At 44.3% G+C, this 24,932-nt stretch overlaps 1 protein-coding gene across 3 annotated transcripts in view; it reads right to left on the bottom strand.

The window, feature by feature from the left end:
* CEP290 (centrosomal protein 290) overlaps positions 1-24,932 on the bottom strand; it is a 378,885-nt gene that overhangs the window by 320,123 nt on the left and 33,830 nt on the right. For all 3 annotated transcript variants that reach the window (XM_073557000.1, XM_073556998.1, XM_073556999.1), the window contains 10 exons: positions 22,960-23,013; positions 22,349-22,498; positions 20,976-21,158; positions 19,350-19,439; positions 19,155-19,277; positions 18,941-19,064; positions 18,195-18,367; positions 17,308-17,470; positions 15,885-15,985; positions 12,080-12,167 (listed from right to left, as the gene is read on the bottom strand). In XM_073557000.1, the coding sequence (XP_073413101.1) occupies positions 12,080-12,167; positions 15,885-15,985; positions 17,308-17,470; positions 18,195-18,367; positions 18,941-19,064; positions 19,155-19,277; positions 19,350-19,439; positions 20,976-21,158; positions 22,349-22,498; positions 22,960-23,013 (1,249 nt within the window). The remainder of the gene's footprint in view (positions 1-12,079; positions 12,168-15,884; positions 15,986-17,307; positions 17,471-18,194; positions 18,368-18,940; positions 19,065-19,154; positions 19,278-19,349; positions 19,440-20,975; positions 21,159-22,348; positions 22,499-22,959; positions 23,014-24,932) is intronic.

The raw sequence follows: 24,932 nt of genomic DNA on the forward strand, positions 1-24,932 counted from the left end.
CCCCTTTTCCAACCCTCTCTGTGGGAATTACAGAATTTTGTCTATTGGGATTTCTACCATTGGGTCGGAGCCTACTGACATTAATTTTTTCCACGCTTTGCCATACGCTTTAGTGGTTACTGGCTTTCTGCTTTGTAGCAGCGTGGATACCAAGTTTGACGAGAAGCCCCTATTGCTTAGGAGTTCAGTCTCAAAAGCCAAGCTGTCATGTGTAAGTTTTTTATATGGGGGTGATATACTGGTCCCTGGGATAGCAGGTCTGGAGTTTCTGGTAGAACCCAGGGATCTGTTACGGACATTCTTCTCAGCCAGGGGAACCATATTCTCCGTGGCCAGAAGGGCGCTATTACCACTACTGTCGCCTTGTCCCCCCGTATTTTCCTCAGTACTAAGGGGATGAGATATATTGGAGGGAAAGCATAGGCAAGATGATAATCCCAGGGTATCGTGAAGGCGTCTAGAGCTACTGGGCCCCCCAGGGGATCGATCGAGCAGAAGGTTTCCAACTTCCGGTTCTGACTGTTCGCAAATAAGTCTATTTCTGGCTGGCCCCAGAGTTTCACAATTTGGTTGAAGACTGACTGGCTTAGTTCCCACTCCCCGTTTTAGACGTGTTCTGCTTAAGAAGTCCGCCGTTCGATTTTCCGAACCTTTTATGTGAAGGGCTGTCAGGGATTCTAGATTGTGTTCTGCTAGGTGGAAGATGGATTTTGTTACCTCCATAAGCCCTCGAGATCTGGTGCCCCCCTGGTGGTTTAGATATGCTACCACTACCTGGTTGTCTGAGAAGACCCTTGTGTGTTGGGAGCGAAGTGAATCTAGAAAATGAACGAGAGGTAGTTTTACTGCCAGCAACTCCTTCATATTTGAGGAAGCTGACTCTCTTCCCTGGGTCCAGGGCCCTTGCGCCACCTGGTTGCCTAGATGTGCACCCCACCCCCAGGGGCTTGCGTCCGTAGTTAGGATCTTTGTCGCAGGCAACGCCCAAGGAACCCCCTTGGTTAGATTGGCTGGATCTGTCTACCACATTAAGGAATGTATTGTCTCTGGTGAGATGTCTAATTGCTTGTCTAAATTTCCGTGTAGGGAAACGTCTGCGCCTAATATTTCCCACTGTAAGTCTCGAGTATGGCTCTGTGCCCACTGTACTGAGGCATGCGGGCTGTCATTGACTCCAATAGAGACATTGCTTTTCTCAGGGTAGTGACTGGGGAATCTATCATTTTTGACAGCATCTGTGCCATTTTTTTAACCTTCGTCTGCGGAAGATAACATTTCTGTTCGGTTGAGTCCAGTATTATCCCCAAGTACTCCTGCACCTGACTTGGTAAGAGTCTGGATTTGGGCAAATTCAGCATCCATCCTAGACTCAGTAGCGATCTCATGACCATGTCAAATTGTTGTTTGCAGTGGTGAAAGGGGACGCCTATTATTAAGGCCTCTTTCACACTTCCGTTTTTGACAATCAGTCAAGATCCGCCAATTTTGAAAAAAAACGGATCCGCCATTTTTCTTTGCGGATCCGTTTTTTTCCCCATTGACTTTCATTATTGGTGGATCCTGACTGATTGCCGTCCGTTGCATCTGTTTTTTTGAGGATCCGCCACAATGTTAGTGTCAGTCAACATCCTCAAAGATTTCCAAACGGAGCTAGCAAGGTTATTTTGGCCGGCGGATCCTCCAGACACTGAATTAACCCCAAAATCTGTCTGGGTACCGGAGGAACAAAAAAATTCTCTCTCTCTTCCCCCCCCCTTCCCAGCGGTTCCTTTAAATTTCCTCATTTTCAGGATCCGTCTAAAAACAGATCCTGTGCCATCCGTTCACATCAGTTGAGAACGGATCCGCTTGTCTACCTTTTTGGCGGATTTTAACTGATGCAAATAACTGAAGTGTGAAAGAGGCTTAAGAGATCGTCCAGGTATGGGACTATCAGGATGTTTTGCTCTCTTATGTGGGCCATTACCTCTGACATTATCTTTGTAAATACCTTTGGAGCAATAGCTAGCCCGAAGGGGAGGGCTCTGAACTGATAATGTTTTATCTCCCCCTGGATTGTCACCGCCACCCTGAGGTATTTCCTGTGGTCTCTGTGAATAGGCACATGGTAATATGTGTCTCAAGTCTAATACAGCCATGAAGCAATATGGGGGAAGCATTTTTATACAAGATTTTATTGTCTCCATTTTGAAGTGCTGAATTTCCAGGAACTTGTTCAGTCTTTTTAGATTTATGATCGCCCTGTACGATCCGTCTGGCTTCCTGCGAAGGAAGAGAGGGGAGTAGAAGCCTTTGCCCCGTCTTGGTGGGGGACTTCTTGTAATACGATCTTCTCCCTTAGATTCGTTATTTCTTGTTGCAGAGCCAGCTGCTCGTGTGATGTCCTTTGGGGCGTTATCACAAAAGAGTTCTTTGGTAGGGTATTGAATTTTAGCCTCAGACCTTCTTTTATTATGTTCAGTATCCATGAACTCGCGGATATTTTTTCCCAGGCCTGGAGAAAGTAGGATAATCTTCCCCCGACCCAGGGTACCTTCATTGTGGCTTCTTTTGTTGGGGGTTTTGTTAAACATAAAGCCTTTATTTTTGTTCCTTCTATCCTCCCATCCTTCTTTGCTCCATTTTGGGAGCTTCCGTCGCATAAACCTTCTGTTCCGAAAAGGCCGTTTGTATGACTGGCTAGGGAACCCGGGAAAGGATTTTTTCTTGTCCCCTGCCTTGTCCAAGATGTCGTCTAGCGTTGGGCCAAATAAGAATTCCCCCTCGCACGGGATTGCACACAAGTTGGTTTTTGTTTGCAAGTCTCCCGGCCAGCATTTCAGCAATAAGGCACGTCTTGCAGCATTCGAAAGGGCCGCTGTCCTGGCTGCCAGCCTGGTCGAGTCTACTGACGCATCCGCCAGGAAAGCTGCTCCTCCCTTCATTACAGAAACTGATTCCTGTATTGTTTCTCTTGGGACTGCTTCCTTTATTTGTGAATCTAAGTGGTCCAGCCAGACTATTAGGGCGCATGCCGTGCACGTGGCTGCTATGGCTGGCTTTTGCCCCCCTCCTGCCGCCTCCCAAGCATTTTTTTAAAAAGTTTCTGCTATTTTATCCATTGGGTCCTTCAAGGTACCCATGTCTTCGCAGGGCAGGGCAAATTTTTTAAAAGCTTTTGCGACCGCTACATCTAATTTAGGTGCTTTACTCCATAAGGAGCAGGCCGGGTCATCAAAGGGGTATTTCCTCTTGGTGTTAGGAGGACATTTTTGTCTGGCTTTTTCCATTCTCGTTTGATTAGGGAGTGAATTTTCTCATTGATCGGGAAAGCCCTCCGGTTTTTTTTTTTTTTTTTTGCTCTAGCCCTCCGAACATTAGATCTTGGGCCGTTTTCTTAGGGCGTTCGTCTACCAGCCCCAAGGTTGTCTTCACAGCTTTTACCAGGGCGTCCGTCTCTTCAATGGGAAAGCAGCTGCGTCTCCCTTCTGAGGATGATGGAGAGGACTGGGAGAATGATGAATTACTTGAGTCGGATAGTTCACTTCCTGACTCACTAACACTGGACTCTGGGGATCTATGCCTGGACCTATGTTTTTTCTTTGAGGTTCTGACGCCCTTAAGGGTGTCCTCGGCTTGGGTCCTTATCAGTGTTTTGAGGTCTAAAGCAAACCTCGGGGATTCCTCCTGTATTGTCTGCTCTATGCACGCCGCACAGAGCTTTTTCTCCCACGTAGGGGGTAACTCTTCCGTGCATATAGCCCATACCATGTGTTTGGATTTGGTCGTGCATTTACGCCCCTGAAAAAGCAAAAATTAATAATCGCACATTAGCGAGCGGGCATTCACGGAGATCACTCACCCTCCTCGTGGAACGAGCGATACCGTCTCTGGCGTAGGGATTATCTCCACTGCTGAATCCACTTCTGGCTATGCCGCCATGGTGGAGCTTTGGCTGCGCCGCGATCCCGTATGACCGCTGCTGCTGCGCTGCTGGGAAGAATCGCGCTGGCACTGTAAGTGCTGGCGCTGTTCCTGCGTTTGCCGTGGTCCCTGCTTCGGGGACCGCCACCGTGTCGCCTTCTCCTTCTGTGGTTTCCCACTCATGGTGACAGCTTCTTTCTCCTTCAGTGGGGCTTTAAACATGATCTCATTTTTTTTTTTTTTTTTTTGAATTTACCACTGCCCTCTTCCCAGCGATCCCTGCGCCCCGCCAGAAGTGGCCGCCCGTGCATGCGCACCGCGGATTACCCAGCGGTGCACCGCGCCTCCCTTCTTCAAGGGAGCTGTGATTGCGCACACCCTACCGGCGTCCTGCGTGCGCCCAGAGTCGGTATCCTGCGCCCTCCTCTCGGCGCTCGGCAGACCCTATCGCTCGCGGCTTCCGGTGGCCGCTGCCACCCTCCCACTCCGAGCTGCAGAGACCTGCGTGCCTCGCGGCTCCTAGTGGCCGCCGCCACCCCCCTCAGGCCGCTCCGAGGTCCGGCAGGCTCTGTGACTTGCGGCTCCCGGTGGCCACCGCCACCTCCACAGGCTGCCTCATCCAGCGCTCGGTGTGGGCCCTCCTGTAGTGACCGCCGCCACTATACTTGCAAGAGGCAGCCCCCCCCCTTTTTTTTTTCCTTTCTCTGGGAACGTGCTGTAGGCTCCCCGTCAGGGACAGGAAACCAACAGATGTGGGCCTCTTTCATCTGTAGGTTTCCTGTCCCTGAGGGCGGATCCCTCTCTCTCTCCGTGGTGCAGTCATGGGGGAAAGAGAAATAGGGATTTTTGTGTACTCACCGTAAAATCCTTCTCTCCGAGCCATTCATTGGGGACACAGATAGTGGGTGTTATGCTGCTGGCCACTAGGAGGACACTAAGTAAACCAGAAAAAAAAGTTAGCTCCTCCCCTGCAGTATACACCCTCTCGCTGGCTGAGATTTCTCCAGTTCGGTGAAAAAAGCAGTAGGAGCATAAACAATCAACAATAACCATAATTATGTCAAAACCTAAGAATGCTACAGTGAGCCAATAGGCTAAACAGGGTGGGTGCAGTGTCTCCCAATGAATGGCTCGGAGAAAAGGATTTTACGGTGAGTACACAAAAATCCCTATTTCTCCTACGCCTCATTGGGGGATACAGAGACAGTGGGACGTCCTAAAGCAGTCCCTGGGTGGGGAGCATACAACTGCTAAAACCACATGTACCACTGAGTCAACTCTGAGGTACTGCCGATTGCAGGATGCGTCTGCCGAGCTGTATCCGCAGAGGCCCGAGAATGAATTTGGTAATGTTTTGTAACAGTATACAGACTGGACCAAGTCGCAGCTTGCAGACATGTTCTGCCGAGGCCTGGTGCCGAGTGGCTCAAGAGGCGCCCACTGACCGTGTGCCTTAATCCCCGCTGGGACAGGCGTGTTCCTGACACGGTAGGATTCCTGAATCATCAAGCGAATCCACCTGGCTAGCGTTGCTTTTGACGCGGCTAGACCCTTCCTATTCCCCTCTGGAAGTATGAACAGGGCATCTGACTTGCGGAAGGGTGCCGTCCGCGAGATGTACCGTCTCAGCGCCCTAACCACATCCAGGGTGTGGAGGGCCTTCTCAATGCGATGGACTGGCGACGGACAAAAGGAAGGCAAAACAATTTCCTCGTTGAGATGGAAAGAGTAGACGACCTTGGGCAGGAAGGACGGGAACGTCCTGAGAACTACCTTGTCCTGATGAAAATTCAGGAATGGAGGACAGGGCTGCCAATTCCGAAACTAGTCTGATTGACGTAATTGCCACTAGAAAGACCACTTTCCAAGAGAGGACGGTCAGTGACACGTCCTGCAGCGGTTCGAAAGGAGCCTCCTGTAAGGCCCCGAGAACCAGGTTAAGGTCCCATGATTCCAAAGGAATGAGGAGGCGCCACATGGGAAACTCCCTGAATGAACGTCTTAACCTGAAGTTTGGTGGCAATTTTGCGTTGGAAAAGCACTGACAAGGCCGAAATTTGGCCCTTGAGCGAGCTAAGCGCGAGAACTGATTTTAATCTGGATTGAAGGAATCCCAATATGGCCGGAATGGAAAACACCAGAGTAGATCGACCATGATCGTTGCACCATGAAAAAAAAAAAAAAAAAAAGAAGGTTTTCCAGGTGCGGTGATAGATACGAATGGACACAGGCTTCCTAGCATTAATCATGGTGGAAATCACGTCGTGAGAGAACCCAGCCTGTGCTAAAATCCAGGATTCAACGGCCACGCTGTCAAAGACAGGGCCCCGGAGTTCTGGTGGTAAATAGGGCCCTGTGAGAGTAGATCCATACGATCTGGAAGTCGCCAGGGGACGTCGGTGACTAGTTGCATTAGTTCTGCATACCATGCTCGGCGCGGCCAATCTGGCGCGACTAGGATCACTGGTACTCCCTCCGTCCTGATCTCTTTGATGATCCTCGGAAGCAAGTGAAGAGGGGGAAAGATGTAAGGGAGCCAGAACTGGTGCCATGGCAGAACTAGGGAGTCCGCTCTGATGGCGCATGGATCGGGTTATGAATCGAGGCACGTTGTTTAGTCTTGAGGCCATGAGATCCACATCCGGAGTACCCCAACGATGACAAATCTGCTGAAAGACTCCCGAGGCAATGCCTTGGCGACTGAGAAAATCTGCCGCCCAATTTTCTACGCCCAGGATGTGGATTGCTGAGATGGGTGAATGGTTGGTCTCATCCCAATGGAGGATGTGATTCACTTCGTGCATGGCCATTCTGCTCCGGGTACCTCCCTGGCGGTTGATATATGCTACAGCCGTGGCGTTGTCGGATTGGATCCTGATGGGGTGACCTGCGAGGAGATAGTGGAAACTCCGTAGAGCTAATCTGATCGCTCGTATCTCCAAAATGTTGATGGGGAGACGTGACTCTCTGGTCGACCAACGACCCTGTACTGTGTGGTGACGAAAGACCACACCCCAGCCGAGAAGACTTGTGTCGGTGGTTACTATCAACCATCTTGCTGGGAGAAAAGACATCCCTTGATTCAGGGAGGACCTCAGTGTCCACCACCTGAGGGCTTGCCTGACCCGCAGGGACAGAAGGATCCGGCGGTCCAGGGAGAACGGGTTCTTGTCCTAAAGAGTCCTCCCGGAGGGAGAAAATAGCCTGGGTCAGAGACGCCACAGACCGTGACAGGGATGCAGCCCACTCAGGGTTACTAAACCCAGGAGGCCCGTCAGCAGTGGCGGCAAGGGGCGTTTGAGCGCAGGCCGGGTCGCAGTCCGTGCACAACGGATTAGTCTGTGCACTGGGTAAGGCAGACTTGCAAGTGGTACACACAGTAAAAGAAACGCAGTGGGCTTCTTAGCAGCCCATTTAGCCTCCTTAGATTGAGACATAGCACTCCTGAAAGGGTTAACGGCAGTCTGTCTGAAGCTGCAGGGAATGTGCCGGGAAGGGGATAAGCTTTAATCTGAGGGCAGATGCAGCTTACCCACGGTCCTGTGCTGAGTCCCCCGGGAGGAAAGTGGTGGCCCTGTGGTGTCACCCGATATCCGGCAGCGTGCACGCCTCACAGCTCATATTCAGAGCAGGCTGAGGTAAAAGACATGGTCGAGATTAGAATTGCGCGTCTCATAAGAGCGTAAGAGGTGAGAGGCGCAGAGAGGAGGGGGGCGGCGACGTTAGCGCGGGCGGCGCTATTCAAATTGCGGCTTAGTAGGCCGGAAAAGCCGGGGACTAAATTTTTGGCCTACTCGCGGTAGGCGCTGGGGGCGAGGAGGGGGTGGCCCTAGCGTGGGCGGCGCCATTCAATTTGCGGCCTAGCAGGCCGGAAAAGCCAGGGACTAAATTTTCAGCCTACCCGAGCGCTGAGAGTGGGGGGGCCGCGATGGGGCGCCAATGCACCACCGCTAACGCTAAGTCAGCGCTTCTCCCGGGGACCAGGACCCGACCCCATACCTCCACTCCAGTGCTCGGCAGGCAGCGTTGTCCCAGGTCATCCATGCAGGTCTTCTCATCCTCCTGGGCTGATGTAGCAGAGCTGGAGGAGTTCTTAAAGGGGTATGCTCAATCGATCCTCCCTACGGCAGGGCGATGGAGAGCTATGGGGCTGATTCAGGGCATTCGTAAGTGCTGTTCCAGTCTTCTCCATTGCACTCCATGCGCTTGACCTCGTATCCGTGGATTATCGGGACCGTAAGGATCATCGCGAGAGGAATCAGCCCCAATCGTCGCAGGAAAATGTACGGAGAGGTATACTCCGCGTGCTTGCCTGTTGTTGGTTCGGGGTAGAGCAGGCCATAGAAAGAAACCGTCGCCCCATTCACTCTGTTAATTAAAAAATAAAAATTTACAGAAAAATCAAAAATAAAATAAAAACTGTGGGGTCTTAAACCAGACCCAAGTGCCTCCTATAGACACTAACCAAGAACTGAAGAAATCTCAGCCAGCGAGAGGGTGTATACTGCAGGGGAGGAGCTAACTTTTTCTGGTTTACTTAGTGTCCTCCTAGTAGCCAGCAGCATAACACCCGCTGTCTCTGTGTCCCCCAATGAGGCGTAGGAGAAATACATTTGGATTATACGATTTTATCTCTCACCCTACAATCTTGTTTCCTTTTGCAGCTGTGGCCTGACATTGAGAACTGCTCTTTACAGGGGTTTTCCCACGAACAAAGTACATTTTAATTAATAGATCTTGGAATAATAATAAATTCCATAATTGGATGTATTAAAAAAATAAATGTTTTGTGGTTATTAAAGAGGTTGTCATTTTGTCAGCAAAGACTGTCGCTTTATAAGAAAACGTCCCCAGTGTATAATCCGAATAGATCCATACCTGTAGTAGACCAACACGTACCATTTGGCATACCTCTAGCTATTATGAGACAACGACGGTATGTTTTTTTTTTTTACAACTATATATTCGGCTAAGTTTTCCAACAGAAGACCATTCATCAAAGGAAAATATACCCACTGAGTCTAGACTGCAAAAAAATTGCATGTTGGGCTATGAGCTCTGCATACAAGTGATTGTCACTAAAGTTAGAATATCATCAAAAAGTGAATTGCAGTTCTTCAGTACAAGAAGTGAAACTCATACATAGAGTCATTACAAACAGAGTGATCTATTTCTAGTGTTTATTTTTGTTAATGTTGATGATTATGGCTTACATACAATGAAAACCCAAAAGTCATTATCTCAGTAAATTAGAATACTTTATAACACCAGCTTGAAAAATGATTTTAAAATCCGAAATGTGGGCCAACTGAAATGTATGTGCAGTACATTCACTCAATAATTGGTTGGGGCTCCTTTTGCATCAATTACTGCATCAATGCGGTGTGGCAGGGAGATGATCAGCCTGTGGCACTGCTGAGGTGTTATGGAAGCCCATGTTGCTTTGATAGCAGCCTCCAGCTCGTCTGCATTATTGGGTTTGGCGTCTCATCTTCCTCTTGACAATATCCCATAGATTCTCTATGGGGTTAAGGTCAGGCAAGTTTGCTAGCCAATCAAGCGCAGTGATACTGTTGTTTTTAAACCAGGTATTGATACTTTTGGCAGTGTGGACAGGTGCCAAGTCCTGCTGGAGAATGAAATTTCCATCTCCAAAAAGCTTGTCGGCAGAGGGAAGTATAAAGTGCTCTAAAATTTCCTGTAGTAGAAAATGCTAATGAACAACAGCAACATGACATAACATATACAAGACATATATCATGTCATTTAAGTATCTGTAAAATACAGCTGCCAAGGGATAACAATATGGACCAATCGCTAATCAATAGCATAAGAGGAATGGTGTAAACACCAAAAAACACACCCACAGGTCCATTGCATACAAATGTGTAAATCTTTATTGAAACAATTTTAAGTAGGCAAAAGACAGACAGTGAACAAATGGTGCAAGCACAAGCATAACCGTGCAGCTATGGAAAAAGGCACTCTGACCCAGGAAACCTAGTTGTTGCATATGAAAAACCTTAAGTCTAAAGGGCCACAGCTGAAGGAAGGTGATAAGATCACAAGTGTGAGGATAGTAATCAAATAAATACACCCACCAAAATGCACAAATCCTCATGGCCCCATCTATCTAAGCTGTAGGCAACACACAGAGCCGCAATAAAAATGCTATACTAGGCCTTAGACAGGCAAGTGTCATATGTAATGCTTCATTGATTAGGTGCCAACATACATATAATTACCTCAAGTGAGTGGCACAAAACAGGGCTACCAGGGTCAGCGAATCTGCCCCGACGCGCATTTCGGATGCTCATCCTTCATCAGGGGGCGTCTAAAATTTCCTGGTAGATAGCTGCACTGACTTTGGTCTTGATAAAACACAGTGGACCTACACTAGCAGATAACAAGGCTCCCCAAACCATCACTTATTGTGGAAACTTCACACTAGATCTCAAGCAGCTTGGATTGTGCGCCTCTCCACTCTTCCTCCTGAATCTGGGACCTTGATTTCCAAATGAAATGCAAAATTTACTTTCATCTGAAAACAACACCTTGGACCACTGAGCCACAGTCCAGTTCTTTTTCTCCTTGGCCCAGGTAAGACGCTTCTGGCATTGTTTATTGGTCATGAGTGGCTTGACACAAGGAATACGACTCTTGTAGCCCATGTCCTGGATATGTCTGTGTGTGGTGGCTCTTGAAGCAAACACTTCAGCAGCAGTCCACTCCTTGTGAATCTCCCCAAAATATTTGAATGGCCTGTTCTTAACAATCCTGTCAAGGCTGCGGTTATCCCGGTTGCTTGTGTACCTTTTTCTATCACACTTTTTCCTTCCACTCAACTTTCCATTAATATGCTTGGACATACCACTCTGTGAACAGCCAGCTTCTTTTTCAATGACCTTTTGTGGCTTACCCTCCTTGTGGAGTGTGTCATTGTCTGCTGTGAACTCCCTTGCTCGGATATAATTGAGCTGGCTGCTCTTGGTGGTTGCTGGTGATTTCCTCTCTGTGCGATTGGAGTTCTTTTGTCCCCTGCCTGATCTGCATGGTTCAGTTAAGTGATTCTTTTGCTAATCCTTTGCATCTAATCTGGTTGTGCCTTTTTGTTTTGCTTTCTGCTTTGTTGCTAGGGTTCAGCTTGCTCCATGCTGGGGGCAGCGCTGGGCCCTGCTTCATATGTTACAGCTTGTTCAGTCCCCTGTTATGTTAGTATCTTTTTGCTTTGCTGCCAGTTTATACCAGAGTGCTGACCTAGCGGGGGTGAGGTCGTGTGGCCTCAGGTTTTTTGTATATCAGAAGTGTTGGACTTTTTTAGGGTTTTGTGCGTGATTGCAGACTGTATCTTTTCTGTCCTGTCTAGATAGCTTGCGCCCCACCGTTTGCTCAGTCTGTTCTCTGCCTGTGTTTGTGTTTCATCTTGTCTCACCGACAATATATGTTTGGGGGCTGTCTATTCCTTTGGGGATCTGCTCCAGGGCAGTTTAGATTTCACCTTTTTGTCTTTAGGCTTAGTTAATTCTCCGACTGTGACGAAGCGTCTAGGGCATCGTAGGAACGCTCCACGGCTACTGCTACTTGTGTTGATAGGATCAGGGGTCTGCAATCCACTTAGTTACCAACCTCTCTGGTCGTCTGTTGGCTTAGCCTGTTCCTGTCATCCTCCTCGGTGACCCATTCATAACAGTCTGCCTTCTGGACATCTGTCAAGCCAGAATCTTCCCAATGATTGTGGAGCCTACTGAAACAGACTAAGAGACCTTTTTAAACGCTTGGGAAGCCTTTTCAGGTGTTTTTTGTTAATTATTCTAATTTACTGAGAGAATGACTTTTGGGTTTTCATTGGCTGTAAGCCATAATCAACATTAACAAACACTTAAAATAGATCACTCTGTAACGACTCTATATATGTGTTTCACTTTTTGTATTGAAGAACTGAACTAAATTAACTTTTTGATAATATTCTAATTTAGTGTGAAGCAACTGTATGTGACAGGATTCCCTCTTGACAGAGTAAAACAGCCCAAGCCTGCATATTCCACTTATTTTAGGCCTGTGTAACTAGTCCTTTCACTTTCAGCGATTTATACAAAAAACTCATATTGTGGTTAAAATAAAAAAAAAAAAAAGAACAAAAACTATGAAAAAGGCGAAACATAAAAATGTCTCTTACCAAGGGTTGCATACTTTTTTCCTTTTTCTTGAGCCAGCTTGCGAACTTGTTTTTTAAGTTCAAGTCTTTCCTCTTCTAGTCGCTCAATCTGTTTAGTTACAACATAAACTTTATTATCACGTCCAGAAATGTATATCTGTTTCAACCAGAGCGAAAGATCCTTCCCGTTATTTCTATGGCCTCTTTCACACTTCAGTTTTTGACAATCAGTCAAAATCCACCAGGTTTTGAAAAAAACGGATCAGCCATTTTTTTTTGAGGATCCGTTTATTTCCCCATTGAGTTGCATTACTGGCGCATCTTGACGGATGGCCATCCGTTGGATCCGTTTTTGTGAGGAACCGCCAAATCTTTGTCATCCGGAACGGACCTTGCAACGTTTTTTTGGTTGTTGGATCCGCATTTTCCATTGCGCATGCCCGCAGAAAGGAAGTCAGGGAGAAAATTAACCCTGAAATCCTTTCTGGCGGACGAAAAATTCTCTCTCTCTCTCTCTCTCTCTCTCTCTCTCTCTCTCTCTCTCTCTTTTAAAATTCTACGGATCCGTCAAAATAAGGATCCTGTGCCATCCGTTGACATCAGTTACTAACGGATCCGCTTTTCCGCCTTTTTGGCGGATTTTAACTGAAACAAAAAACTGAAAGTGTTAAAGAGGCCTATGGTGTCAATACAATTAAACACAGTGAAACATAAAACTAAAGAAAATAATGACCTACCCCTACACCTCCAGAAAATTTTAAAGGTAGAGCATTCAAGTTGTGGTGCTAATAAAAATATGGATATCTTATAGCCTACATATTGTAATATATTGTTTATATACTTTGATATAGTGTGGTCACTAGACCAAGGGTGGAATGTATTGCAAATATGAAATATGGTTGTTTGAATCCAAACACTATATATTTCAATATACAGTTAGGGACGTATATATTTGGACAGAGACATTTTTCTAATTTTGGTTCTAGACATTACCACAATGATTTTTAAACAAAACAATTCAGATGCAGTTGAAGTTCAGACTTTCAGATTTCATTTGAGGGTATCCACATTAAAATTGGATGACGGGTTTAGGAGTTTCAGCTCCTTAACATGTGCCACCCTTTTTTTTTTTTTTTTTTTTTTTTAAAGGGACCAAAAGTAATTGGACAGATTAAATAATTGTAAATAAAATGTTCATTTCTAGTACTTGGTTGAAAACCCTTTGTTGGCAATGACTGCCTGAAGTCTTGAACTCATGAATATCACCAGACGCTGTGTTTCCTCCTTTTTGATGCTCTGCCAGGCCTTCACTGCGGTGGTTTTCAGTTGCTGTTTGTTTGTGGGCCTTTTTGTCTGAAGTTTAGTCTTTAACAAGTGAAATGCATGCTCAATTGGGTTGACATCAGGTGACTGACTTGGCCATTCAAGAATATTCCACTTATTTGCTTTAATAAACTCCTGGGTTACTTTGGCTTTATGTTTTGGGTCATTGTCCATCTGTAGTATGAAACGACGACCAATCAGTTTGGCTGTATTTGGCTGGATCTGAGCACACAGTATGGCTCTGAATACCTCAGAATTCATTCGACTGCTTCTGTCCTGTGTCACATCATCAATAAACACTAGTGACCCAGTGCCACTGGCAGCCATGCATGCCCAAGCCATCACACTGCCTCTGCCGTGTTTTACAGATGAAGTGGTATGCTTTGGATCATGAGCTGTACCACGCCTTCGCCATACTTTTCTCTTTCCATCATTCAGGTAGAGGTTGATCTTGGTTTCATCTGTCCAAAGAATGTTCTTCCGGAACTGTGCTGGCTTTTTTAGATGTTTTTTTAGCAAAGTCCAGTCTAGCCTTTTTATTCTTGATGCTTATGAGTGGCTTGCACCGTGCAGTGAGCCCTCTGTATTTACTTTCATGCAGTCTTCTCTTTATGGTAGATTTGGATATTGATACACCTACCTCCTGGAGAGTGTTGTTCACTTGGTTGGCTGTTTTGAAGGGGTTTCTCTTCACCATGGAGATTATGCGATCATCCACCACTGTTGTCTTCCGTGGGCGCCCAGGTCTTTTTGCATCAATGAGTTCACCAGTGCTTTCTTTCTTTCTCAGGATGTACCAAACTGTGAATTTTGCCACTCCTAATGTTGTAGCAATTTCTCGGATGGTTTTTTTCTATTTTTGCAGCTTAAGGATGGCTTGTTTCACCTGCACGGAGAGCTCCTTTGTTTCCTTTGTTTCCTTCACAGCAAAACCTTCCAAATGGAAGCACCACACCTCAAATCAACTCCAGGCCTTTTATCTGCTTAATTGAGAATGACATAACGAAGGGATTGCTCACACCTGTCCATGAAATAGCCTTGGAGTCAATTGTCCAATTACTTTTGGTCCCTTTAAAACCAGGGTGGCACATGTTAAGGAGCTGAAACCCCTAAACCCTTCATCCAATTTTAATGTGGATACCCTCAAATGAAAGCTGAAAGTCTGAACTTCAACTGCATCTGAATTGTTTTGTTTAAAATTCATTGTGGTAATGTCTAGAACCAAAATTAGAAAAATGTTGTCTGTCCAAATATATATGGACCTAACTGTACTATGGTGTAATATCATTGATGCTGAACTACTGAGCCACAAAGCGTTTGCTCTGTGTTAATACCGTAAGACAAGGTTGATTGTTCTGTGGTCTTTGAAGCTATGTAAAGATTCATTATCCTGATTTGCACACAAGTGACCACTGTGATATTTGCTTTGACAAATAGTGATAGATACTGAGTACTTTAACTTTTCTATACCCGGCCAATTGGGTTAAAGGAACTGATGGGAATTCTACAAGGAGCTTTCCAACTAATTCTGTGTGGTATTCTAATATAAGAGTTGTGTGGTGTATTCTTACACATGTGCTAGGAAAATTACAAAGACAATAGGAATAACAACTGTATAGATAATGAATATTTATGCTGCTTGAACAATAGTATGATGCTCGAAGACTAGAGAGACCAAAATGTTTTGATGGTCTCATGTAGCAATGGTCATGCATGACATCAATAATCGAGGACCGATTGTGATACAAATGAGACGAGTATGAGTATGTGACTGGGTTACGATAGGTATCCAGTTTTCAGAATAGGTGATTATGGAAGTCATGCTGATCACATGCCACCATCTTAGAGCGTTATGCTATGATCATGAAGAGTTAACTTTGTAACAAGCAACATATGTTGAACTTTGACAGGCAACATTGATTGTTAAAGGCAAACAGATCTTGGGTTGGTGAAAACAAACTTTAAGATTGTAGTAGTCTGTAACAAACAGACCTTGAAGTCTTGTGCTGTTATCAAGACAACAACCAACTGTGCAGTTTCAAGATTTTGATGCAGCCTAAACATACTGCACAGATGTAATAGGGGAGGATCTGGAGTTTTGTGTATAAAAAGGTGGACCCGGTTCAGTGAGGGAGGGACATTTCCAGAAGGTATCGTGGATGCACGGTTTCTGTGATGACAAGACCAGTGTATTTCCTTCTCGCTGACACTGTGGTCCCTCCAGTGGAGAAGTGATGCTACAATACTTGGTAATGTATAGTAATGATGCTTATTTCTCTATGTTCTGTATGATTCACATCAAATGAATTAACACAAAACAGGGTAATATATCTGCCATTCCATTAATTTGGTGTTTTATCATTTAAATTAATCATTGTATAATAAAATTATGTCATATCCAAGTGGTGCCTTCTTTAAAGCCGTATCCGAACCTTATTGCTAAACAGTTGGCAATACACAAGTCCAACATGAACTAACATTAAAGCATAGAAACAACCCTTACCTCCTTTAAAAGGACCTGGTTTTCGGCTCTGTACTGTTGCTGTTTGAGAGCCTTCACATTTTTAAATTCAGTCAGATCAATCACAGTTTTGGGGTCAAGTCCTGTTACACAAAATGTGGAATACTTCTATTAAACCAATACTATTGTTTCTAAAAAATTTGCATAAATCAATAACACAGGGGGATAGAAGAAACCATCAGAGAAGAAATCGGCTACTTTCTCCACTTATGAGCCACTTCCACACCGCCCTCCCATCTCCTGAACTCATCATTCACTCTCAAAGAACAGCTCAACTTAACCATGGTCAAAGAAAGTTAACTGCCAATATAGTGAGGTGTCTAGTTAAACCTCCTATTAATCTGTATTGGGAAGGAAGTGGCACTGACAGCCACAAAGTTTGTACAGCAGCTTCTTGCAAGTGCTTTTATCTCACTTTATTGCTGAGTTCACAGTACTGCTGTATAATGTCCTCAAAGCATCTACTGCTTCCGTATGTGTGCTACACAGGAATAAAAGATAAAGGATCTCTTGGTACTAATCTGTATTGGGGACATCATAGCAGTTAATGTCCAACCACATAGAACATAGACAACTGAAATAAAGTTAGAGCCTTCAGAAAATGGTGCAAATGAAAAAAAAAAAAAAAAAAAAAACCACACAAAAAAGGACCCAAGTCATTTATTTACTAAAAATAGTGTTATTTCTTATGAGCACCCACAGGACAGCTTATTCTGAAAAGTTCCCAGAAACACTACATCTGTCAATTAGTTGTCTGGCATTGTAGCTGGCCCCCCCATCAGAAGGCATGATGCTGTGCTGCAAGTTGAGTATTACCAGTGGACAAGTGTGACGAGGCTTGTAGAAGAAATCAGCCTTGCTTTTCCTACCCTAGAAGAGTGTGCTGTGTCCTCTAAAGAGGTAGACTTTCACGACTCTGTCAGGTGTCTCGGGACTAGGGGCTCCTTTCCTGTCCCAAATGCTTGAGAGTGACCTAGCTCAACCTAATCCCCGGATTACTTCTGATGGTGAAGACGCTGGGGCCACGTACCTCGTCTTAAGTCCTGAATCTGCCCTCAGTCTATACCCTTTCCCCACTCAGAGAAGAGGGGAGTAGTGTACCGTGATACACCAACAAGACTAACAATGTAATACGGACAGGAGTATCAAAAAATAACAAACATACAACCTGAGGAAAGCAATAAAAACTGCACGTGTTGGGCCAAAACTGCATTACCTGTGTGAACAATACCCAAGGCCTGATGCCTACCAGAAAAAGTGAATCCCTACAATCCTCATGGTGATTGACTAGTGGGTGTGACCCATACGCACGCTTTTTCTGCTATACGCAATTACTAACTGTTCTATTTTTCTAGTGATTGTGGAGTTTATGAAATACATTTGTTTTTGATAATTAAAAATGTACCTAGACGTTCCCGGAGCTCTTCATTTTCATCGAGAATATCATTTATTTTCAGCTCTAGTTTGTTAATATCTGTAGTAAGGGTCTCAATTTCATGATCCCTTATCTTTAGATGGGTCTTCAGTTCTTTTATCTCAGCAACTGCTTCCTCGAGACCGTAGATTCCCTTCAACAAACACATGGAATATTAGTTATATAAAGAATGTAATATACACATATGCAGACACATACTATCTTAGAAACATATTATATCACGCTAACATTTTACAGTTCTGTTGGTTGGGATTGAAAACTGGAGACAGATCCTCAATAGCCGAGCTGATTTCGATTTCATGTACAGCACTGGGATACTGGTTGTCTTTTTTCTACCTGCTATTAATGCTTGGTGCTATTACAACAAAGGATAGAAAATCCAGCTTTGACGCCTGCAGAATTGTGAATGCAGATTTAGATTATACAGACAGAAGCAGTTCCAAATATGTAATATAAAGTATATTTAAGTTTTTGAACACTGTGTGGATTGTGTACTTAAACAGTACAATAGTAATATAAGGGTAAACTATTATAGGAAAAACCCCCTCTGAATATATAAAACGAAAAAGGAAAAAAAAAAAAAAAAAAAAAAACAACCCACATACCTTCTTCCCAGATATCCCTCCTTACACACCGTAATCTTTAGATGGGAGACTGCTGATGGGATGCAATGCTTATGTAATATTGTGTATGTCATAGGATCATCGTGGAAGTGATGACCGAAAGCAGAAAAGTGGTGCAAGCCCAAGTGAGGTGCAGGTTGTTTTTTTTTTTTTTTTACTTCAGCATATTGTGGACATTTAAAAGGAGTTGTCCACCCCCTTAAAGTTTGCAGTCCGAGCAGAGACCCCGCTTACCGTCTCATACTCTTTCATTCTCCTAAGAGCATCAATCAGGTCTTTATCCTTTTGACGTGCGTCATCCTCAGCCAATTCTGCAATACGTTCTGCTTCCCTAAGTCTTTGCTCTGTGAGCTGCACCACTGCTTCAAGTCTCTCTGCCCGATTATGTTGTGCATAACTTGAGTCACCTACGGTAGAAAGGTTACAAGATGGTTTAAAAAAGGGAATCTGTCAGCAGGTTTCAGCTACCTCATCTGAGAGCAGCATGACGTAGGCAAGGAGAAGCTGAATCCAATGATATATCGCTTAGTTTACCGGGTGCCGCCGTTCTGACACAGAGCTTTTAGATTTAGCAATGAAGCAGAGCTGAGAACGCTAACCACGCCCACACCAGACATTCCATGTACAATGTCCATAGACAGGGAGCAGTTTATCACAGGAGGGGGCGTGTCAGACCACGCTCATGTGACCAGCTAGTCACAGCAACGATAAGCTACTGGTGCTAAAACCATCATTGTAAGCAAACAAAACCTCAGAGATTGATAAGAGAAGCATCGCTGAAACCTGTGCTTGTAACCACTTCCTCCTGCTGTCTTCAGATAACAAAGCAAAATCCAGCAGACAGTTTCCCTTTATATAATATATATTACTGGAGTTTACAGAGAGACTGAAAAATGCCCCCATATTTCCTAATAAACAAATGTAACAAAAGATGGCAAACTAGGTAGGCAAAGTGGCCAAATAAATTCCTATTAATATACCTTTTTCTGCCTGCAATTGCCGTTTTAGATCTTCAATGTGAAGTGAATAGGACTCCATGTCTTTAGTGTGCTGTTCCAATTGTTCGGTTAACAACTTGATGTGATTATCCCTCTCTTGTAAGCCCTAATATACAGGGGGAAAAAAGTAAGAAAACCAATAAAAAAAAATACAACACAATAAACTGTCCAAGATCAGTACTCGGGGGAGCCTTACCTGCTGGAGAGCTAGCACACTGCTCTTATCGGCATCTAACTCCGCAACTTTTAGTTTCTCTCTCAAGTTGTGCACCATTTGTTGGTACTCCAGCATCTCTTTATCCTTGGAAGCCAGAATGCCCTACAAGACAAGGAGTCAATATACAAGCAGCAGGAAGAAAGGTCAAGCTGTTCTTTATACGCCTGTCCATACCTTCCATTCTTCCACTTTCAGATTTACTGCCACCATAACCGGGTCATCTTCTTCATTTTTTGCTTTTAACTGGTCTGTCAGCTCTGTAACCTGAACAGAAGTGACAAGATCCTCTGTGACATGCAAAACCATATAAAATGTATACTAGAACCTCCCTGTGTAGCCTTACTGTAGTCACAGATGCAACAACAAGCATAAAAGGCCGGAAAAGTCTCATGCTTGAAGCCAACCATCGCACAGGTAGCTAAAGAAAGCTACAATTGAGATTTTTTTTAGAAAATGGTCTTTTATTCATTAGATTACAAAAACACATAATGAAGATGCAGCAACTGTTAACATCTCAGACTGCCCATTACATTATTAACACAGAATACCATGGACATCAAAGGGATTGTACATCGTTCAAGACTTACAAGAGGTTGTCAACTAGCATGGCTCACATACAGGTTATGCCATAAATGCTTAAAGGGGTATTCTCAGCGCCAAAATTATATCCCAACATGTAGTAGGATTATTAATAATATTAGCAGATACCTCCAATTAGAAATGTAGTATAGGGTTTCTGATTCGCCATGTTTCTTTCCTCATGTGCATGTATTGCAGGACCTTATGTATCCATGGTTACGACCACTGATATAATGACAGTTAGTTAGCTAGTTGGTAGTGGAAGTAACCATAGACACCTAAGGTCCTGCAATGCCTGCACATGAGGAAAGAAACATTAGCTAATCAGACAAACTATACTACATTTTTAATTGGAGGTTTTTGCCAATATTATTATTATTATTATTACTACTACATCTACTATATATTGGGATAGGATCTTGGAGATGGGAATACCCCTTTAAAGGATAATGCTCCTGAATAACTTTGTATACCTTTTCTGCCAAGTTTCATGTTGTTTTATACCGGTCTTCTTTGCTTCCTGTGCACTGGCACCAGCTTTGTTGTCACGGCCATTACTTCCTCCTAAGTATCCTCTGCTCCTTTCTTACTACATTTCCCATCATGCCTTGCTCTGGGCTGCAAGCCAGCAGTGAGCACAAACCTGCAACTCCACCTAAACCCCTCAATCTCCTCCCCCAGAGTCACACACAGGCCCAGCATGATCTCCTGTACATGACAATGCAGGGAAAAGAAGAAATGCACAAATCACCATTACACCAGCCCTGACAATACAGATTATCCCCTACTCCCCATCACTGAGATGGATGATGGGATGGATAGCGGGATATCTGAATGTATTCATACAATAAGTACAGCAGCCAGTGTATATACATTACCCAGAAACTACAGCGGTGTGTGTACATGGGTATATACTCCATGCTGTATACAGACAGATGTAATGGAGAGCTGTGTCGGCAGAGAGAGCTGGCCACACTCACAACTACAAAGTGAACTCGGCTGAAGGCAGTTCCATCCACCCGAGCAGAAGAAAAAGCCCTTAAATAGTGGAGCTTGCTACTCTGTATGCCATCATTTTTTCTTTTTGAGCCCTTTAAAAGGCAGGCAGTACTCATTTCATTATGTGCGGCCAAGCATTACAAAATACTAATCCTTTATCCATTTGTAAATTATCACAGTGCATTGCACTGACAGGGAAAGTGTCAGATGGGAATAACCCACCTGAAGTCTGTAGTGATCCTTCTCCTTCCTTAGCTGGTCCATAGCACGGTCACTGTGCTGCACCATAAGCTTCATTTTGCTGTACTCATCAGTCATTTTCTCCATTTCCTGGACAGATTGTTCCAGATTCTTTGTCATTTCCATGTTCTGGGCTTCCAACCTCTCATTAGCCTCGCTCAAGCTCTGCATTAGAAAATAAAGTATGTGCTATGTAGCTGTGTACACCTATAATAAGGGCTTCCAAAACTACTGCACTGGCCTGGAATTAAAGTGAAATTTTAAAAGGAGGCTTAGTTTTCTATAGGTTAGATGATACATTTCTGATTGGTGTTGGCCCCACCAATCACTATTTTCACCAGCCCAATCCTTCTCGGTGCGGACAGGAGACACTACAGGAAACAGCTGTGGTCCTATAAGTTACAACATAAATCACTTATTCTGGAACAAACATTGTAAGTTAAGAGATTGTCACTTCCTCCATTACAGAGAAATCAGCATTTGAATTGATATACAAATGAGGCTGAACAACCATTTATAGATCTGAAGCTTCTGTCACTCCAGCTCTATTCCTCTGCCAATGTTACCTCAATCTGCTTGACTGACAGCCACTATGCTGTGTGATTTCAGGGAAAAAAGCAGTCAGTCAAGCAAGAGGAGGCAGGGCATAGAGCTGGAGTGACAGAGGCTTCAGATTTACAGATTTGTATATCAATTCAAACACTGAGGAAACCACTGGCCATGTAAAGGTATTGCTGGACCTGTCTTTGACAGAGCTACATGCGCATATAAATAGTTTGAGGTGTGAAATTATGCTGACAGTCAATTTAAAAATTAAAGTGAAGATTAAAGAAAAATAAGCAAATAACCAATATGGACACTTTCCTTATATAAGAAGAGCTACAAAGTGCTGCCGCGAGCTATATAATCACTTATGTGGTGAGGACAGGAACTTCTTCAGATTCCCATACAGTAATGATAAAATGGAGCCATCATCACTTGGTGTCTCAAGGAGCATCACAAAGCCTGCAGTACCGCAGTGTACTGTAGAAAGGAGGTTCTCTACAGCCAGAGCATGTGCTCCAGTGATACATGTATTGGTATGTGCAGTAGATCCGGAATGACTGTGGCATTTTCATGCATAAGGATGTGGCTTCAAGCTACATTGGACCTGGAAAGACCATTGTATCCTGAAAATATTCTATTTAAGGCCACTTAACTTAACTTGAGAGAGCCCGGTAATTTATACTTCATTGTTCTATGGACACATTATTTTATTCTTGCAATTTCAAATTCCAGTAATTATCCTATAGTAGGGCAATACACACTGGGTAGAGAAACCTTGGGATGAGAGTAGAAGACAATGATTGCTTTACCTGAATTTCATCAAGATATTGCACCAGCTCCATGTTCTTCTTTGATAGTACAGTCTTGTAGTCCTGCCCCTCGCCACGTGTTAGAAGCGTTTCTCTTTGGGAGGCAATCTGCCTCTGGTAATCAATGACATCTTGTCGCAGTTGTTCGTTCTGTTTCACCGAAGAGACGGGACATTAGTCTACAAAGACGAGAACAATTTCTAATCTACTTTATTAACACTGCCGGTAAGACTGAGCCTAATTACTGCAACGCACCTCACCTTTTTCTTAAGTGCTTTTTTCTCCAAAATTAAGAAATGGTTAAGGGAAGAGCAACATATACTATTAGCCAAAAGAAAGATATAACAAGGAAGGAAGGAGAGAAATAGAGCAACAAAATACAACAAAAAAACCCTGAAAATACTATACTATAAAAGATTACAATCACATGCATAGCTAGTGAAAACATTCTTATTCTGTCTCTATAGCACGGAATATGTGCCGAAAACTAAGCAGAATCCAGTTCATGAGAACATGACCTTACAAAACAGCTAGGATAAAAAAAAGTTAGAAATTGCAAAATATTGGCCATGCTAACCTTGGTATGTACAAACAATGGGGTTAAGACCAACCTCTCGCCGAAGCTTGCTGTTTTCATTATCAGTCTCTTCATTTCGGAGTGCAAGCTAAAATACACAATAAAAGATGCATAAATATTTTCATAAAGGTTATTAAATGGAACCTGACAGCAGATTAATGCTGCCTGAACAATGGGCAACATCTGCGTTATTGGGTTTAATACAGCCATGTAGGTTTTACTCTGAAAACACTGCAGTGTCTCAGAAAAAGCACACTGCTGAAAAGCTGCTGGCAACTGTGCATCTCTGATGACTAGTCCAAGCGGCCCAAGTCCAAGAGGCCCAAGTCCAAGAGGCTTAAAGGGCCTGTCACACTAAGCGATATCGCTAGCAATATCACTATAACGTCACTGGTTTTTGTGACGTTATAGTGATTTTGCTAGCGATATCGCTATGTCTGATACTTACCTCCGACCGCTCCCCCGCTGGTTATCGCTGATCGCGCGAGAACGGCCTGGGCCGTTTCTCGTCGTCGGCTTCTTGCTGGGGCTACCTGCTGTGGAGACGAGCGATGCGTGGACGCGGGCAGGAGGACGTCAGGATCGCCTCGTAAGTAGCGACCCCCGACCCCTGCGATGTCGCTGGTGAGATCTGCCTGTGTGGCAGTTCACTAGCGACCACTTAGCGATGCACCAGCGATCCTGACCGCGTCATATCGCTGGTCGGGATCGCTGGTGCATCGCTAAGTGTGACAGTACCTTAAGTCCAAGAGGCTTAAATCCAAGAGGCTTAAATCCAAGAGGCCTAATCCAAGAGGCCTAATCCAAGAGGCTTCTCTCTGCCAAGTTCCCCATGACTGACAGGACTCTAAGCACATACATATTGAGAGATAACTATCAGTCTAGGATAGTGGGGCGAGGAGAAGTCACGGGGGACCAGCCTTGGATTAGTCACCTGAAATGCACAGTACACCAAGGGGCTTGTCAATGACTGTTTTCTCCGAGATGCCACAACGCTCCAGAGTAAAGCACACAAGGTTGCAATAACACAGCCAGAGTCTGATTTATGCTGCCTGTGGTTCAGGCATCATGAATCTCCTTTCTGGTTCCCTTTAAACATTTTATGAAAGTTGTAATAGAATACCATATCTAGATCAGGTGCCAAATCAATATACAACTTGTAGAGCCACAAAAATGAGAAAAATATAGTGGTTTTGCAATAAGACAATAACATGTAAATCACTTAAATAGATAGTAACTGCTAGAACCACTTGTAAAACTTGCATAATCACCAGTATGTCAAAACCTTTAGTACCATCGTAACATATATGGAAAGTAAGGCCAAACTCACCGTTCAAATATGAGGGAACAAGCAAAAAACTAGAAGACTCCCCCCTCCATCCAGGAAAGCACTTGGGCCTGCACAGAAGCAAACTGCTAAGGGGGGAGTCTTTTAAGTGTATTCGTTTGGGTATCTGTTTAACTGAAGGAGCAAAGTTAGGGCTTACACTACATTCCCCAGCCTAGCATGTAAACCGCTGTTCACATCAGAGTCAGAGGATCTGCCAGGAGCTTCCATTGCAGATCATATTTAAAAGGATTGTCTGACAAACGACATTTTTGGTAAATGCCATAAAGGCGTGATGGCTCCAGGTCCCACATCCAGAACCCAGAGCTATGTACAGATTGGGGGTCCCACTTTCACTCTTCCAGCGAACAACCATTGAGTGAAGAGGTGAAGACACATGCAGTGACTCAGTCTATTCATTACTATGGGAACAAACGCACTCCACTCTATTGGTAACACCCATAGCAATGAATGGAGAGAGCTCATATATGCGCCATCACATGCCCACCTACAGATGTGAAACTTCTATGGTTTATGTCACAGATTTGCTATAAATGTCTCTTGTGAATCAACCTCTTTCAGCCTTCGGCACTATTCTTCTTGTTAAAATGACGGACACCACAATGGAACCCAATGATTTTTAATGGGGTTAGTCAGGCAGAATTGGTGTCTATTGCGAA

Source organism: Dendrobates tinctorius, unplaced genomic scaffold (assembly GCF_039654945.1).
Source record: "Dendrobates tinctorius isolate UK_male_01 unplaced genomic scaffold, ASM3965494v1 ptg000241l, whole genome shotgun sequence".
In the NCBI taxonomy this organism is placed as follows: Eukaryota; Metazoa; Chordata; class Amphibia; order Anura; family Dendrobatidae; genus Dendrobates; species Dendrobates tinctorius.